At 29.3% G+C, this 18,414-nt stretch overlaps 1 protein-coding gene across 3 annotated transcripts in view; it reads left to right on the forward strand.

The window, feature by feature from the left end:
* Positions 1-4,675: 4,675 nt before the first annotated feature.
* LOC126866292 (putative aminopeptidase-2) overlaps positions 4,676-18,414 on the forward strand; it is a 75,383-nt gene continuing 61,644 nt past the window's right edge. For 2 of the 3 annotated variants that reach the window (XM_050619693.1, XM_050619709.1), the window contains exons 1-8: positions 4,676-4,977; positions 8,416-8,534; positions 8,961-9,369; positions 9,647-9,802; positions 10,949-11,417; positions 12,941-13,176; positions 14,748-15,121; positions 18,082-18,362. In XM_050619693.1, the coding sequence (XP_050475650.1) occupies positions 8,450-8,534; positions 8,961-9,369; positions 9,647-9,802; positions 10,949-11,417; positions 12,941-13,176; positions 14,748-15,121; positions 18,082-18,362 (2,010 nt within the window). In that variant the 5' untranslated portion in view covers positions 4,676-4,977; positions 8,416-8,449. The remainder of the gene's footprint in view (positions 4,978-8,415; positions 8,535-8,960; positions 9,370-9,646; positions 9,803-10,948; positions 11,418-12,940; positions 13,177-14,747; positions 15,122-18,081; positions 18,363-18,414) is intronic. The other variant, XM_050619700.1, reaches the window with a different exon arrangement.

Raw genomic sequence — 18,414 nt, forward strand, 5'->3', positions numbered from 1 at the left:
TAAGTTTAGAAACACTTGGTTTATATCTATTTCGATTCACTTTCGACGGATGGGTGTCATGTGTTGTATTGTGAACTTCACAGACCACTAGACACACGTCTGCACGCTTCGGCACTCAACAGCAAACTGACGAGAAATATTCAAGCTCGATTTTCTTGAAAACGAAGCGTCATATGAAGAAATATTATTCTCTATTTTCTTCTCATTTTTCATAATTGCTTTGTGCTTGTTTGTACATATTTTTCGGCCGTACCACGTATACATATACGTATAAATTCATATTTTACCATCAATACGTACATTGCGTCATGTAAACTTGAGGGTTGGACGACAAAATAAAAATAGCTGAGTCGTAACACAACTATTAATTTTATTTTAATTAAACTTTATTATGAATTCAGCAATTACAACGGAATACACACTGAATTAACATAAATCACAATTTATTCCAACCACGTTATGTAAAACTTAGTTACAATGATACGTTAAGTACGCGACTGTTATAAGGGCAGAGACCGGTAAAGATATGTTGTCTATTCTAAGGATATAGAATAAGTGAAGTTTTACTGACGAAAGCTAAGCGTGTGTGTATCTAAGGACACGGGACTATCGGATTTGTTGATGACAATTTTGGTTAGGGAAGTGAGGGCAGTAGACACCGTTTCCGATTGGAGAATAAGACGGTTGGTGGACCAGAAAGGGTTTTAGCCGCCCTGATCTCGCCTGTGACCTGGTCTCTGATGTGAATTGATGTTACAGTTGCATCGCGTCGTCGCGTCGCATCGCGTCGTCGCGTCGCATCGCATCAGTTTAAATAAATATCCCCACAGAAATCAACATAAGACAACAATTGATTGAAACGTCCGTAGTTTGATATGAACTATTTTGTAATTTTCCTACTGAATCAACACTTTAAAAAGTATGCTTAAACATATTATCTCTAATGCTCATATTGTATTGAGACTTTTTATCTAAATGTAAGCGTTAATTAATTGCCATAGATATTTATCACGTTATTTATTCACCGTCAAGAACACACATCTTAATCTAGTGATAAACGTGAAAGAACATTCGAGCTAATAAAACGGCATGATAATACATTTGATTTCATTATTGACGTAAGAATACACATTTTTCTTGGTACAATTACGTTTATATAAATGACGCAACTTGAAACTTGATTTTATTAATGGTTCTGTCAGATAAAACTGAAATTTTATTGTCCATAATCGTCAGAAAATTGATAATGTGCGTACATTTGATTATGAAACAATTATTTTCAATCTAAAGTGCTTTCAAATTATATCATTTAACTACGCATTTTCAATATGATTATGCAAGCAATTTTATTTGGTATTAAACAGGAGATTAGTATTGATATCGATATAAAACGAATAACGCAGTAGTAATCTATCTCTTTCATCATTATGCTTTCAAAATTGAAAATACTTATTGCAAACATACTTTATGTAATACATTTTAGAATGAAAATTCCATTGTTCTCATCATCAATCTTTTAAATCTTTTTTTGTATTTTCTGGTATGAATGTAATGGGAGTATAACAGTTTCGAATATAGGAATAACATGGTTCAAAAGTTATGCCAACATTCATGAGGGCGACAGCATCGACAAGTTGAACGGGAAGAAAAAAGTTCCAAACGAATTTGAGATACTACATACGATTATAAGTACTTACATATTCAGCAAATAACGGTAAAATTAATTATCCATTAAAATCCGTATCGTTTCGTTCATACAAACAAAGAATCTAAATAAAATTAAATAAATAATTTTTAGTATTTATATACTTATAAATAATTTCAATTAAATGTTAAATCTGCATAACAAATATTTTGTATATCTGAAGATATTTAGCATATCTTGAATATACGAAATTTCTAGAACAAACAAATATAGTATTAGAATAGGGGGGTGAACGGTATTGATTTGACTAAATACGACATTATGGTGTTATTATGTGGACTTGTTTGTATGAACATCATGCAAAATGATGGTCTTATTATTAAATATTTTCTACTTTATTATTTATATGTTACTCAAATTAATGATGAACTAACTGAATATACACGGTGGCTCACGAATTGGTCGCCATGATATTGCAGGCACAATTTATCAAACTATAATTTAACCACAAATTGTTTTGAATATTCATTGAAAAATAATTTTTCCTTGGTGATTAAATCTTATATAAAATGTTTTTTGTCAAATTGTCACAAGTGCCTAAAATATTATAGCGACGGATTCGTGAACCACACTGTATACGTAACTAACGTGCTTGGTTAAAATAAATCTTGAATAAATAAATCAAATATAGGTAGCTACTGTTTGTAACAAAGGTACATTGTGTATTGTATATCAAATATGTCTTACACAAATACTAAAAACAGAGTATCATGTGTAATGTACTCTTTCTTGACGAACTAATTCATTATTAAAATTCACGTTATCTTTAATAAAATAATTTCTATTCATATATTTCATTCTTTATCTGTTTTTATCTGCCCTTTCTTTTATATTAATTACAGACAAATTATGTTACATTTACATGTGCAAAGATCAAATCCAACTTAATTAACATTAATTGAGTTTTATTACATTTTAATTCTGCGATTATAGAAATTTCTAATTAAGGATCCATCCATTTTGCAGGTATTCTTTCAAATTACTTAATTTATATGAGTTTAAGCAACTGGAAACTAGGTTACCGGCATGAACTTGTTACTTAATTGTTACGGCCGATGAGTGATGAAAATCGGTATAACAAACAGTTGAAATATTGTTCATGATTTATTAGAATATTAGTTTGCAAATAATTATTACAATTCAAGTTTAGGATTATTTCTATAGGATACGTATTGTACGGCTACATCGATGAATATCACTTATTAAAGCCTTCATTTACAATTACGCTATATATAATATCGTTCCCTCGTGAACCCTGACTTGTGTAAACATTAGCTGGATTAATTGAACGAGACGTTATAATTCAATAAGAGTTAAGTATAAAGTAGAATTACGTCATTGTAACCAGTTACTCGATAAAAATTCGTCATGCTAATATAATATTAGAAAACGATTTCATACACGAGAAAGCTTTATGCCTTTATCGTTTGAGTAAATACAATAGTCGATTGTATAGCTTTAAGGCTTAGGAGATATCATTTAATAATAAAGCTTTTCTTTCTATATAGAAAATCAATTGGCAGACATAAAATTCCAGATTATTAATATTTTCCCTCATAATTCGTTGATAAGTCATTCCTCGCATTATAGTTACAAATCATTTTTATTCTGATAACTGAGTGTTCCTTTGATCAGAAAGTTTTATAATCACGGAATTAAAAGTTTATAAAGATTATGTATTTTATTTTATAAATCAGTAGAGGAACTTTCTGGACTAAGAGTTTATAATAATAAATTATAGAGATTGCATTGGAAGTTTTAGTTGTAGTTTTTTAATATTAGCTATCTTTGAACTAATAATTACAATAACTTTTGAAAGATTTTGTTCTTTTCATATTTTGGAAAATATAGTCGGCATCTATTCAAACATATATATATATTGATTATAGACCAATAGTCCCTTTTTACACAACGTTCTCCAATTTTAGTTACGTCAATCTAATCCTTACAAATGCGTATAAATACGGTACAAGTATAGGTAATTTATTTTTAAGAAATGAAACGACGACAAAAATTGGGAAATCTTTAATTTTTAACTAATACGCTCTTTTAATGTCATACTAATACATACTACTATAAATAAATTTTTATCCACACTACAGTTGTAATGCTCTTTTTATGTTATTAAAGTAGATATACAATGAAAACTACTTTTCCTCTAAAACACACATTTATTGCTGTAAAGACGTTAGATACAGCAAAGTCTTTGGATAAATTTTTACACATGATACTAATTGATTTTGGTGCATGATTTCAGTTTTTCAGTAATGTTGAGAGATATTTCAAATTAGAATAAAACATAAAGAAATTCTTATTGATACACATAATTTCTAGTTTCAATTTTTATGTTAAACACCTTCTTAAAACCACTTTAAATCCTTCTTGTTTGTTAAAGCGATAATGGGATTGAAATATAAAAATTCGAGAGTTGTTGTAGGAGTAGTAGTGTTGAGGATTATATAATGGAATTATTATGTCCGAAAAATTGACGAGTTGTTAATTACATGTATATATAAGTTACATTGAATGGAGCACACCTCATCGATTTTAATGGTCTTGTAAGGAATATCATCATACCAAAAATGTAGTAGAATTTTTCTTTCACCGACAGTACTCTTGTCACAGCTACGTCATTTGGTTAAACCACACTTTAGGGGATGCAAAATTATTGACTTTGAGACATACTGTTCTACGTACAATTATCGATAAGTTAACTTATTTTCTTTAATTATTAATTTAAAACATCCTAATGGTAGATTGTGTAATAGAAAAAAGAATAGAACGTTTGAAAAATCCTCAAAATATTTATATCTCTGTTAGGTAAAGTCTATAAGATGATATCAAGACGAGGATATTATCGTAAAATAAAATAGCAATGCCGACCATTGGTCAGGTCGTCGATAAGATAAGCGATGGTGCTACATAACAAATGAGTACACGATTGGTCAAACAAAACAAGTTGATAACGCAAGAGAGAATAGAATGCGAAATCGCATAGAGCCGAAAGATTTGTAGAAATATCACACTTCTTCTCGAATATCGTATATTGATAGAAGTAACGTGTCGCGCATCGCGTCTGGTCGTAAACTGTGTGATCTGTATCCGTAGAGAAGTTGCGATAAACATCGTTATAGCACCAAGTGATTTTCACTTTTCGAAACGGCCACTTCTGCTATTGTCGTTGATAGTCTCTCCACGGGACGAATGTGACTATGAAGATTTACCGGTGTAAACGTTAGACAAAAGTAAAACATCCAAATTCGTCGGGAAACGTAAGTTAACAATTTCTTTTTCTTAATTCACAGTGGCTCACCAACGAACAATACGTATACGAACAATTACAGAAATATTTTATGAATATATGAAGATGTGGACACATATGATTTTTTCGGTCATGGAAAAACCCATTGGTGGTATTGTTGATAAGCAATAAGTCAATAATAGTAATATTGTAGAATTATAACTATTGCAATATATAAATGATAGAGATCTGCAAATTAAAATCTATCGCAAAATACAAATACATGAAACAGTTTTCTTTAAAATATAATACGCCGATTCCGTCGTCTACTCCAGTTGAAAGATTATTTAATTTCGCTGGATTGATTCTTTGTCCGCGACGGAGTAGTCTAATGATGAAAACATTGAATGACGCACTTTGTTACATGCGATTAGCCATGCTGAAAAAAAAATAAATAAATTCAATTTGAAGGTATTGGGGATTCTTCTCATTTTAATATTATCACTCCATAATCTATATTCATTATTAGAAAATATTTTAAATAAATACATCTATAGTACAGATTTGAAATATTTTGTTTTATACTTTATTTTGAAAAAATAAACATATTTTATTTGCCGAAATTTAGCTTCCTATCCAAAATAATATTTTATTTGAACTTAAAACCTATTATCACGTTCTCTTGTGTCCATAAGATAGATATACATTCCATAAAATATTTCTCTTATTTTCATTGCAAGTTGAGTATATTTTGTAATTATTTGTGTATTTGTGAAGAAAATATACTGAATTTTATCAACTATATTTTATTGAGGTGGTCAGTTATGAATTTACTTCCATCTACGCCACCTATTTGTTATTAATTTTGTGAGTGGTACAATCAATATTGTCAAAACTGCCGAACAAGATGAAGAAAATAATTCCCAAAAAGGAAAAAGAAAATGTCCTTGATCTACATCTACTTAACATCTACTTAAAATTGCAATATAACGTATACACAATTACTAATTAGTTCGATTAATAAATTTATACTGTACAAGAAGTTTTTTGTATTCGTAAGAAAAATTCCATGATGAAAAAAAGATTCACTATAAAAATTTAATCTACGAATTCTGTAAAGTCGTTTTTATTTATTTAGGAATCTCGGCGTTACAGTTTTGATAAAAAAATTACGTGATACTTTAGACGAAGTACTATGTATCTAGGAACTTGAACTTGTTAATTTGACTTAGAGGAAATATGTATCGTTTTCTCGTTGCAATAATTGACGATTAAGATAGAATATTTCGCAAGTACCCAACTATGAATAAGTGTATTTGGATATAAAATTTTGTTCAAACAAATCGCCTTAATCTAAGTTTTGCATTACAGTTAGTGAGTATCGATAAAAATATTGGTTAATATAAATTAGTATAAATAAAAAAGCAGTAATTGAAGATGAATGAAAATCGCTTCTATGGTATCACTTAAGTTAAGTGACTTTTAAGTGTATTTGTTCGATATTGATACTCTTTTTTTAATTAGCCCCAGTTGATGTGGAATTTATTCAGAAAAAGCATTAGATAGATTATTAGATTGAAATCTTAGAGTCGAATATGTGTTTCCAACCACATTCTAGGGGTTCATATAGATTCTATGAAGTGTCAGCTATTTATTACAATAACATACATAAATATGGAACTTGATGTTGAAAATACATGTAATAAAAATATCAATGGTTTGATTGGACTGTCTAAGTGTCCAAATACTTAGCCATGGTAATATGTACTATCAATACGATAAAAAGCAGAAAATACTTCTGTTTTAAATAAATTTATTATTTTATTCCTATTTTACGTAAAATATTCCATGATAGAATGACAACATGTACTCCTACTCAAAAATCTTGGAACAGTTATATTTGCTTGAAACTGAAGAAAGGTAAATAATTGCTTAACAATATAAAGGGTTTAAAAAGATGTGAAATATTTCGTGCAAAGCGTCATATTAAAAGAGTCGTATGATACCAAGTTCTGTAAATATGTAAAAATGAACTCGTGAGTTCGAGATATCTCTATTATGAATACAAAGGTGTTAAGGTAATAAAATCTACCAGATTATTTGTCATCATTGTGCATATCTATTCTCTTTATCTTTATTATACATGATAATGCTACACTTATTTTTTTTTTATATAGATAAGCGCGAATAAATGTAATTTGTCCTGAAAATGAGAAATAATATTTTGAAATGACAAAATATCAATATTTTGTTATATATCATAGTTGTTGCTTCAAATTGTACATACATAATTTTAATAATATTAATTCATAACATGTTGTGTTGGTCAAAATAATTGCGTTTAACTTCATTTATTACCTAAATTAATTGAAATATATTTAACCTAGAAAAATTTGAATATTTACTATGAGTAAACTCTAGTTTAATTAATCAAAGAAGATTTTTTTTTAATTTGCTTGATTGATTTTTAATTTCCTTAATCTAACTAATAAAGCCTACCATTGTCTACCGTACACTAATCATTTTTTTTTACTGAGAACACAATTTCAGGATAGTTTTAATGTTAATGAATAACCTGATATTTCCAGAAACTTAGATATTATATTTCTAGTTCCATACTAAATATATTTATAGAATATTTAAATTTACGTTAAAAGTTAAAATTTTAACAGGCTTTAACAGACAATATAAACGTTCACAATAAAGCAGTAAATCTTTTCGATCTATTTGTTGTAATATGTTTCATCATATACATAAAATTAATTATTATCAAAATACCTTTTTTATTTCGTGAATAAAAATTCCATAGAAATTCCTAATGTCTAATCACTAAAATGTTAAGATATTTATACCTACATAATAAATATCTTAAAACAACAGAGTAAAATGAATTAGAGTCTTTGTAAGTAATTCGTCAAAGAAAATATGCAATAATTGGATAATAATGATAAGTACCTATATTACATTTTATTTCGACAAAGTGTTTCTTATCTAATACAAAAAGTTTCTCATTCTTAGCCAAAGTTTTCAAGTTTCCTTTATTAGCGACTCTTAAATAAATTCACAGAAAAGTTTATATCTTTCTTTTCAAATCACACAGATATAATTATGAAAAACTGCAATTTGTATGTTTAAAAGATAACTGAGTTAACTATGAATTTTAAAAATGAATGCAAAATATGTAGAATTTACGTAGTTTATCTTCCTCCACAAGTTTATGAATTGACGTTACTTCTTCATTTATTACAATAATAATATCCAAACAAAGTAGAATTAATTTTTGCAATATATTATTCATGTGCTATGTTTTATTATTTTGTACTTGTCACGTTGATGTTTAAATATGTATGTATAACTTTCAACTAATTATGAAATGTGTCATTTGTTTATTCTTATCTATTATGATAAATTGCTTTAAATCGATGATAAAATACACATGTATATCGACATGTTCTGATATTTGACATAGGTTTAATAACAAGAGAGGATATTGTCACGTCATCATGAATTTATTCCGAGACCAATTTTCGATCGTTGTCTTTTTTCTACTTTATGCTAGATATCAAGCAACAAACACCGTTGATAAAGGTAATTGAAATTTAAATAAATAATTTTGCAAAATTTGCACTTTATACAATTTGTTATAGATTTCTAATATTATTGTATGTGTTACTGATAAAAGTAAGCTTTTATATTAAATTATACAAAAATCCATTTTCTCATTGTAATAATTTGATTGTTATTATATTACATTTATATTTTACATTCCGACTATTGCAAGTCTATTCTAACTTATAATTAAACATCAAGATTTATATATATTATATTATGTATTACCATTACTACACTGTAATTACTAATTTAATTTTAAAATTATTTTGTAATACATGAATAAATCATTTACATGATTTCCTGACTAAATACTTAACATTTTCACTATTTTTTCTATCTGTAATATTTCTTCTCAATTAACTATTAATGCTAATAGTAATAAAAATATTTTTTATTGTGTAGCAGAATATGCACAAGATGATACAAAGGAACCTACCATTCTTGACTATCGACTGCCAAAAACGATCATACCTACGAACTATGAAATTATACTTATTCCGAAATTAAAAGATAATTTTGAATTCAAGGGAATTGTACATATTAGTGCATATTTACAAAAGTCTACGGACACTATAACACTTCACCATGGACGAATGCAGATAAATTTGGTGACCGTTACGATTGATTCTGAGAAGGAAGAAATTACGCAGATCGCGTATGATAATAAAACGGAAAAATACGAAATTAAACTAAGCAAAGTCCTTAGTGCAGGAACAAACATTACGATCAATTTTGAATATGTCAGTGCACTTAGGGACGACATGACTGGATTTTACAAAAGCTCCTATGTCGATGCTAATGGAAAAATTAGGTAAAGTTTTATTGCACTTCAAAATATATTAATTATCACATTAAAAAATTATTATATAAATAGGTTGAACGTAATCTATTATGTAGATTTCAAATATATCTCTCCATTTACAAATTAGAAAAAAGTAACTTAAAGTTATAATAATACAGAATTTAGTTTAGATTCTACAAAAGCTATTTTCTGTGCGATATTACTTTCTGTTTTAAAAATTTAGCTTTCCGAAAAGAAAAATAAAGAGAACTAGACATACATCGAAGTTGACATTAAATGGTTTTAGGTGGCTCGCTTCCACACAATTCCAAACAACGCATGCAAGACATGCTTTTCCCTGTTTCGACGAACCAAGCTTCAAGGCAACATATATAGTCAGAATTTTGAGGCCTGCAGAATATTCTTGCTTGAGCAATATGCCGCTAAACAGAAGCATAGAAGCGTAAGTAACATTTGCAATGTTACAAAAAAGTATTAAATGCCATAAGATGTTGTTCATTTACACTACCATCTATAAGTCATGAGATACATGCTAAAGATAATCTTTAGAAAGAACATATTCAATATTCACTTAATTCACTTTTCCTTGTAATTCATAATTAATAATTATAATATCAATTCATCCACTGTATTAAATATTTCGTCACCTGTAAATGATTGTGATTCGACTGAATTTTTCTAAGCAAAAAAGTGTAAAAGAGTAATAATTTTGTTAGGTTTTGAAGTTTGAGTTTAAAAATAAGTTTGTTTGGCTTTATTTATTGCTGATCACATTACATATATATCTAATACATAATAATGTAACATTATTAACTTACAATTAGTCATTTGAATAAAATTTTCTATTTTTCTTACTTCCTAACGTTATATAACATGGTATCATATTTTATTAGAATACCGTTATAGTTTTCCTAAAAATTGTCAATTCTAATAAATCATAATCTTTTCTACTGAAAAGCGAAAGTAAATTCTGGTTTTAGAGGATTAACTCCTTAACAATTTAAGAAAATAACCTAATATTTAATAAAACAGTGTAATGAAATTACGAAATCCGATCACAAAAATGTATAACATTTTATGTTCTAAAATACTTCTATGCATGGTAAAAAATGTTTAAAAAAACATGTTGAAATTCACAAGTACCTTCCTGATCGCTCCGCTCGAATTATGCTTGGGATAAACCGTTCACTTTACTAGAATCTCAGTGAAGATAAACTATTAAGTACTATTAAGGGATTAAACGTATATTAAATGTAACGTGATATTAATAATCTAAAATTGAAGAATTGGTAACAATAAGGAAACTGCTCCAATAATTAAATTGTATTTATTCGAAAAGAAATAGATGAATAAGTTTCATATTTAAAGTTATTATATCCAAACGTGAAGAGGTGCTTTACTGTAAATATTAGTTAATTATAAAATAGCACATTTTAAAAAGTGATTTGATTTTGATTAAGGTGAAGTTTCCTCCTTACTGCAGCAATTCCTTCAATTCCAAGAGAATATGTGACAGTAAATGTATTTATAAAGGTGAATACTGAGGAGTTAGTGCAATTTATTCACATAATACAATTGATGATTCCAGAAATGAAACATTTTGGGACGAATTCAAGCAAAGCATCCCTATGTCGACCTATTTGGTAGCTTTCATTATCTCGGACTTCAGCCCCGTAAAAGTAGACAATTTTAAAGTGTGGGCTAAACCAAACGCCATTGATCAAGCTAAATATGCTTTGAACATTGGCATGCAGGGTCTTGATTATCTCTCGAAGCGATTCAAGCAAAATTATCAAATTTCAAAAATGGACATGGTGGCTGTACCCGATTTTTCAGCCGGTGCAATGGAAAATTGGGGTCTTATTACCTATCGTGAATCCAGATTGTTATATGATGAACACTCGACATCTGATGTCGCGAAACAAAGCATCGCCTCTGTGATTATACACGAATTAACGCACATGTGGTTTGGAAATATGGTTACACCAGAATGGTGGAGCTACTTGTGGTTGAGCGAAGCGTTTGCAAGATACTTTCAATACTTTGGCACAGCACAGGTAATTGCAATTTTCCATTAGTTAAATTAGTCTTGCAGTTAATTAAATACAATGACTCCAAAATTGATCAAATACGTTCCCAATATGACTGTTCTTATAATAATTACTATAAGGTTCTTGTAACAAATAAAGGAGGTTAGTCTCTGTGAAATTTTCGTACTTTCTTCTATAAATTGCAGTCTTAGTTTTCTACGACACTAATCATAAATAAGCAAGGGTTTCTTCATTTTCTCACTCATACCGAGTGTGTACTACTTTAGTGTGCTTCAACTAACTTCAAGCACAAGGTGACAAAAAAATTACATTTTGAATCAAGACCCCAAATCGGGTCGTGAAATAACGGGTACCCCAATAAGTTTATAAGTCGACAATCTTTCGGAATCCCAACCTGACCCGAAATTCGAGTAAAGCTTTAGTGTGAAAAATAACTATGTTCTTAATAGAATTTTCTACATCTTTTAGTAATACAACTTCCTTGCGATAAATATCAAATAGTCAAATGAACAAATTTTATTAATATATCATTATATGATTTAATTAAACATACGTGTAATCCAAAGATCGAAGAAATTTTTTCAAAATTTAATTTAAATTGGAATAGAAAATATATCTATTTACTAGACTTATCACTATCTTTAATCGATATGTTATTAGTCGTAAAGTAATAATGTATATGCAATAAAAATTTCGGTTATAGTAAAATGTAATAGTTTTATTTACAAACAATGTAAATATACGTACATGATGATCAACAGAGTATTGACTGATTTCAATTGAACAACATAGAGTATATATATGCTAAATCATATTTTCAGCCAACTAAAAGAAAGCAATTTTGAAATTTAAAATAGACTATCAATGAATCCCATTTAAACAGACATCTCTCATTTCTACTTGATCTTTGAATTAAACATTTCAAAAATATCAATTAATGACCAGAAAGGTCACAACATTAAGTAACTCTTTGATTTTTCACAAAACTATTTTTCAAAAAACTGAATCTATAAAGCTAACAGCTTATTCCCTGTTCTAACTATGTCATGTGAAAGTATATGCTTCTCCTTAATATCAATATTAGAGAAGCAACAAGCCGTACATTATCATCCACTTCTCGCGAAACCTTCAATTCTCTAAAATTTTGTATTGAAATTAAATAAAGGTTTCAGTTTTGCGTGTTTGTCAGAATAAGTTTTAAAAATGTTTTGTGCCACTCAGTTCTCTTCCATATTTTCGATTTTGATCATGCTACAATATCTAATAAAAATAAGAATTTGTTTAAGATTTGCTCAAATGAGAATGTTCATAAATAGATAATAGTGAGCAGTATAATCAAAAAGTTTTAGGGGTCTAACGGTCGTGGTATCTTTAAACCATTATATCATTATATCTCATATTTAACTTGTATTATGAAAAATATAGATGAAACTTTTTTTTCATTTCCTAGTTGTTAAATCCTTTCATTATTCAATAACCTGTTGACTATCCTATACTATTCGTGATATTAGAAATAATCCATTTTGTAGATCGAGAAATCATGGAACATGGAAGATCAGTTCCTCGTGGAGCAACATCAAACAGCTCTTGCAGCTGATGCTATCGAGTCTTCTCAACCAATGACGCGGAACGTCACAAATTCATCGCAAATTAGCGGAGTGGGAGATACTATTACTTATAACAAAGGAGCCAGTATCCTACGAATGATGAATCTCGTTTTTGGATCCGATGTATTTGATGCTACGCTACAAAATTACCTGAACAAGTAATGAGCAATTTAATTATAACAAGTATGGTAAACTATAAAAGAGACTATATTAAAATTATAAATAGTTGCATAAAACTATTAAATAATTATAACTTTGTTATCAATGAAACACGAAGTTTTTAAACTGAGGCGATGGGCGTGATAGGTACTGAAGAAACACTCGAATATATTTAACGACAAATATTTATTAACAATATATTCTGTGTGTACACGTGGTGTAAAGCTCGCGGTTACTAATTTCGGTTCGCGGTTCGCGATTGCAAGTTCGAACTCTGATCGATGCGTTTCAATGCGATACAAGTTCGGACGATGGTTGCCTAAGATGTCGAGCAACTCGAATCAGTGATAGTTGCCATCTACTTGTGTCAAACGACTGACTTTCCATTACGATGATGCTGCATAGGAAAACTATGATGGGGGGGGGGGGGGGGGGACGGCGTGCGGTCATAGGCCTCTGTTCCTCTTTTTTAGTATGACGTGCTGGTGGTGATGCCCATTGAACTTTGCAATGGCCACATCACTCCTGGCTTGGTCATCGTCTCATCTCCAGTCACCTGCATCGCCGATCGGAAGTGAGGTGTCGAGGTTTTGCTGAAGATGGTTTCGCTCCAGATTTCCACAATCTTAGATTCGCGATGATCGAAGTCCCGGTAGCGCTATCGTGGTCACACCTCTTTTCGCTGCCGATCACGTCGGGGTCACCAATTTGAGGGGTTTTGGCGTTATCCGTGATAATTGTAGCTGCTAGCTGTAGATGTCGCTTGATGGGCTACAGCTGTTTTTCTACTATTTTTGATGCGTAAAAGAAAAATCGGACTCCGGTCGACGGGATCCGAACCAGGGTCCCGAACGTTCGTGACCTAAGGCGCTAACCACTGCGCTGCCGTCGTCCGACACTAGTTAGTGTCGAGTGGTGGCATTTTCTGTTGAGTGCCACCACAAAACGATAAGAGATAATCACAAGTAATAATGTTTCATTATGTCATTAAGTTCAAGGATGTATCTTTTATTATTTCCGAAATTAATTATACAATTTCAGCGAAGAAACTTTAAGATATATTCGTTTTTATAACATAACATTTTTTCAGAAATGTTCATCGATTCTTCCTTCGTCTCTTTTTTTTTTAACGAATGTCAAGCAATTACAGTTATAGTAGATATTAAGATACATTCATAACGTATATTTCAACATATTTCAAACAATTTACAGTTGTAATAACATATATAAGATCAACTAATAAAATTTAACACTTGCAAGTGCAATTAAATAGAAATATGAAATGTCATTTAAATAATTTATAGTTAATTAATTAAATTTCTTTTACTCGTCATGCTCTCATATCTATTATTAGTTAAAATTTTTTTCGATTTAAAGTGAAAAATCTGCTTTGTTAGTAACTTTTGTACACTGCTGTAAATATGTAGCGTATTTTAAATAGAACATCCTATATGTTCAAAACGATAAATTCGAAAATATAGTTTCAGAAATCTCACATTAAAATATTATTACTAGTTTTTCTATAAATACGAACGTGTAATCTAAGTACAATGATTTGCATTCATTCCAGTAATGCAGAAAAAAAAGTGGCGCGACCACAAAATCTCTGGTCGGAACTTCAAGCTGAAATCAATCGTAATAACATACAACTTGGTACTTCTGTCGAACAAATTATGTCCACGTGGACAGAACAAGCCGGATTTCCGGTGGTAAAGGTCTTCATTGAAAATGGTCAGGCTACTTTGCAGCAAGAACGTTTCTTGTTGAGGAATATGAAATCCACACCTATCAACGTGAAATGGTGGATACCCATTACGTGGACTACTCAAGAAAATATGAATTTCAATCAAGTAAATGTGGCATATTGGTTGAAACATGAAGGCGAAAGAACAATTAAACTTAATAAATCTTCAGGATGGGTGATATTCAATGTTCAATCAGCTGGTGAGTATTGCTTATTTAAATTTATATTTTATGTTTTACTAATCCTGCCTCCGAGTTCTTTGTTCTAGTCAAGATACTTCTTTAATTAAAAAATATATTAACAACTTGTACTTTTTCATTAGTTTTTCGTAAAATATTATGTAACTCTGCTTACGTAGACTATAAACTAAACTAAAAAATTTGTGTATAGATACAAAAAAATTAGAATAGAATAGAATAGAAACTAAAAAATTTGTGCACAACTTTTAATTATTACTTCCTTATAAAATGGGTAATATATCATATTTTATTTTACATAATTAGTTATATTTTAATGTAAACAGTTCTAACGTTTACATGTTAGGGATATTATAGCCAAAAAAAAAAACAAAATAGATACTTTCCAGGATTTGCGTTTAAAATGTCTTCAATATGCACTCATGTATAGATCTATCTCTTTATAATAAACGTGTTCATTATTAAATAAATATAAAATATAACAGGATGTTATATACATATATTTCTAATAACATATCTAAAATTATAATTCATTAAAAAGTCACAAATGCACTTACTTTCGATAAAACTACGATAATACTTCGATAATCTTACTTCGATAATCTACGTAACTTAAATAATATGACTGAAGAAATTCAAAGTATAAAACTGATAATATATAATTAGTTCGATAATATATAGTACAAATTATATTTACTTCCTTTATTGAAATAATATTTCGTTTGCAAAGACTTAAACGATACAAAAGGAACGAACAATACTAACATTTTGAGATAGCATTCAGCAAACTATTTTGTAAAGATTACTTTTCCACTTCATTTATTTTGCACTTTCTGTGATTGTTTCCTTCTTTGTTTCGTCCATCTGGCGTATTGTAGTAACATCATTCAAATAGAAAGTATTATAGGATTATTACGACGCGTTGATAAAATTAAACTTAATTTTATAGGAATATTTGACGTGAGACTGTTATCATGATACCTTATTTTCACACATGTATACGTAAGATATGGTTCAAAAGATAGTGATAAAGAAATTTGTTTTAGCGAAATTAGTGAAATATATCTCAAATTTTATAAAAATAGAAATCCTCAGAGATTTGTTTTTGCTAGGTAAAATATATCGTGTTTTATTTATATAGTGATGTTATGAAAATCATAAAATAGAAAACTATAAATTTCTGCAATTAATTTGCAAAAATAAGGGTTCGAGGAGATTATTTATAAATATTATCCTTTGTGCTGTTTATTATTATTAACGTAGATATAAATACATAAAAATATATATATAAAGAAATATTTCTGTGCTTAAAGATATTGATAATTAGCCAATCTGTGTTCCCTTGTACAATATAATTTATTAGCTAATCATATTATATGCTTTTATTTCATAATGTTGCAATTTTTTATCAAATGGAATAATCGAATTACAAATTGAAATATTTATTTGTAAAAATTAGTTTCTTTTATCAACAATTTCAATACTGTTGTAGAAAAGAATAGTGAAATTGTAGAGACGTTCCGTTATCTCTGATTTCTATAATATTTTGAATATGTCGTAGAACTTAACATTTTATACACCTTTCTCTAGCTACTTCACAAAAAACTATCGGTATCACTACAGTGAATTCTGCAGATATTTGTGAATAGGTGGCAACGTATGGCTCTGTTTAATTGTCAATAGTCGGATAGAATGACTTAGTCGAAACCTATCATTTATTTTCGATTTATATAGACAAACGAGGGAGGGGTGGGTTTGAATAAAGCTCCGTGCACAATTGCATATGCGAATCATATCCGAAGCATAAAAAATGTCTATTATAATCCAATTAGGAACGAATATCATCAACGTATTGGGCTTAGGATTACAAATTAACTTGGAAATATAGTAGGAGATTGAATAATTGATATTATCTTATGAAAGTAATAACCGTTACTATTTTATGCAAGCGTTGCAGCCGCCTCGAGGCGGTCGAGTTAAAATAACTCAACCGAAACCAAATACATTGGTAATATCCATTTTAATTGAATTACGAGCAGACATTTCTTACAGTCCCGCACATATAGTTGTGAACGGAGCTTTACCCAAGCTAGCCCATATGCAAAAAATAAAAACTAGATTTCGGTTGGATCATTATATCCGTCCGCCTCTAGGCTGCCGCCAACCAATACTTTAAGTACACTGGCATGGAAGCGCAACTGTAAGACAGACTTCACTGTATTCACTGTATTCTACCGATAGTTTTTTGCAAATTTCTCGAGAACTATGGCTGACCAACAGTGTTAAAAATTAAATGTTAAAAATTATCGAATTCGGACAGGACATAGTTTTTCTATAGTTTCATTTGCATTGCGTATCTCATATAACTCTATAGTATATATTTTATTTTATTTTATATATCATGAACATATTTTATATTTATTTATCGTTTACATTCAGTATCAGAAACTACATCGTAAACTATACTTTAAAAACTGTACTTCATGGAAGTATTTGAACACTTATAAAACACATAAAAATAAATAGAAATACATAAAAATTACGAGATATTTATTGTAGATGGTACCGCTAAATATTGGGGTTTACTAATACAGTAAATGATTGGCTATTTTAATACCTTTGCGATATTTCTGTAATATATACTTCTATTATATTTAATACAATTTAATATCCTGTAATTTTTATACATAGTTTTAAATTTGTTTCAAACTTTACTAATACAATCATGATACTCGAGTCTGAAAACAATATTCATGAAATTTCAAAAGTTCGTATAACGTACATAATTCATTAATAGTATCTATAAGTGTTCAAATACTTTCATAGTGCTTGTAAGATAATTAAATGAAAAAGTATGTATTAAGTATGAGTATACGAACATTGTTAAGATCGATAAGATCATTGATATGGTACATACAAAACTTATAGAACCATTATTTCACAAATCAAAATTATTTTTTCAGGTTTCTATCGAGTAAATTATGACAACGCTTCCTGGTATCGCATTATCGATGTTTTAAATAGTAAAAACTATCAGAACATACATGTCCTTAACAGAGCCGCTCTAGTTGACGATTTGTTGAATTTAGCAAGAGCTGGTTTGCTTAATTACCGAACTACTTTGGATGGTTTGCAATATATTACACGAGAAAGGAATTACTTGCCATTCAAGGCTGCATTCTCTGGGATCACGTATCTTGATCAACGATTATCTGGAGATAATGAGTATTATAAACATTTTAAGGTTTGTCAATGTACCGTATAGTTGTTCTATATTTTTAAACGTATTCACGGCA

This window comes from Bombus huntii, chromosome 1, assembly GCF_024542735.1.
Source record: "Bombus huntii isolate Logan2020A chromosome 1, iyBomHunt1.1, whole genome shotgun sequence".
NCBI classification, from domain to species: Eukaryota; Metazoa; Arthropoda; class Insecta; order Hymenoptera; family Apidae; genus Bombus; species Bombus huntii.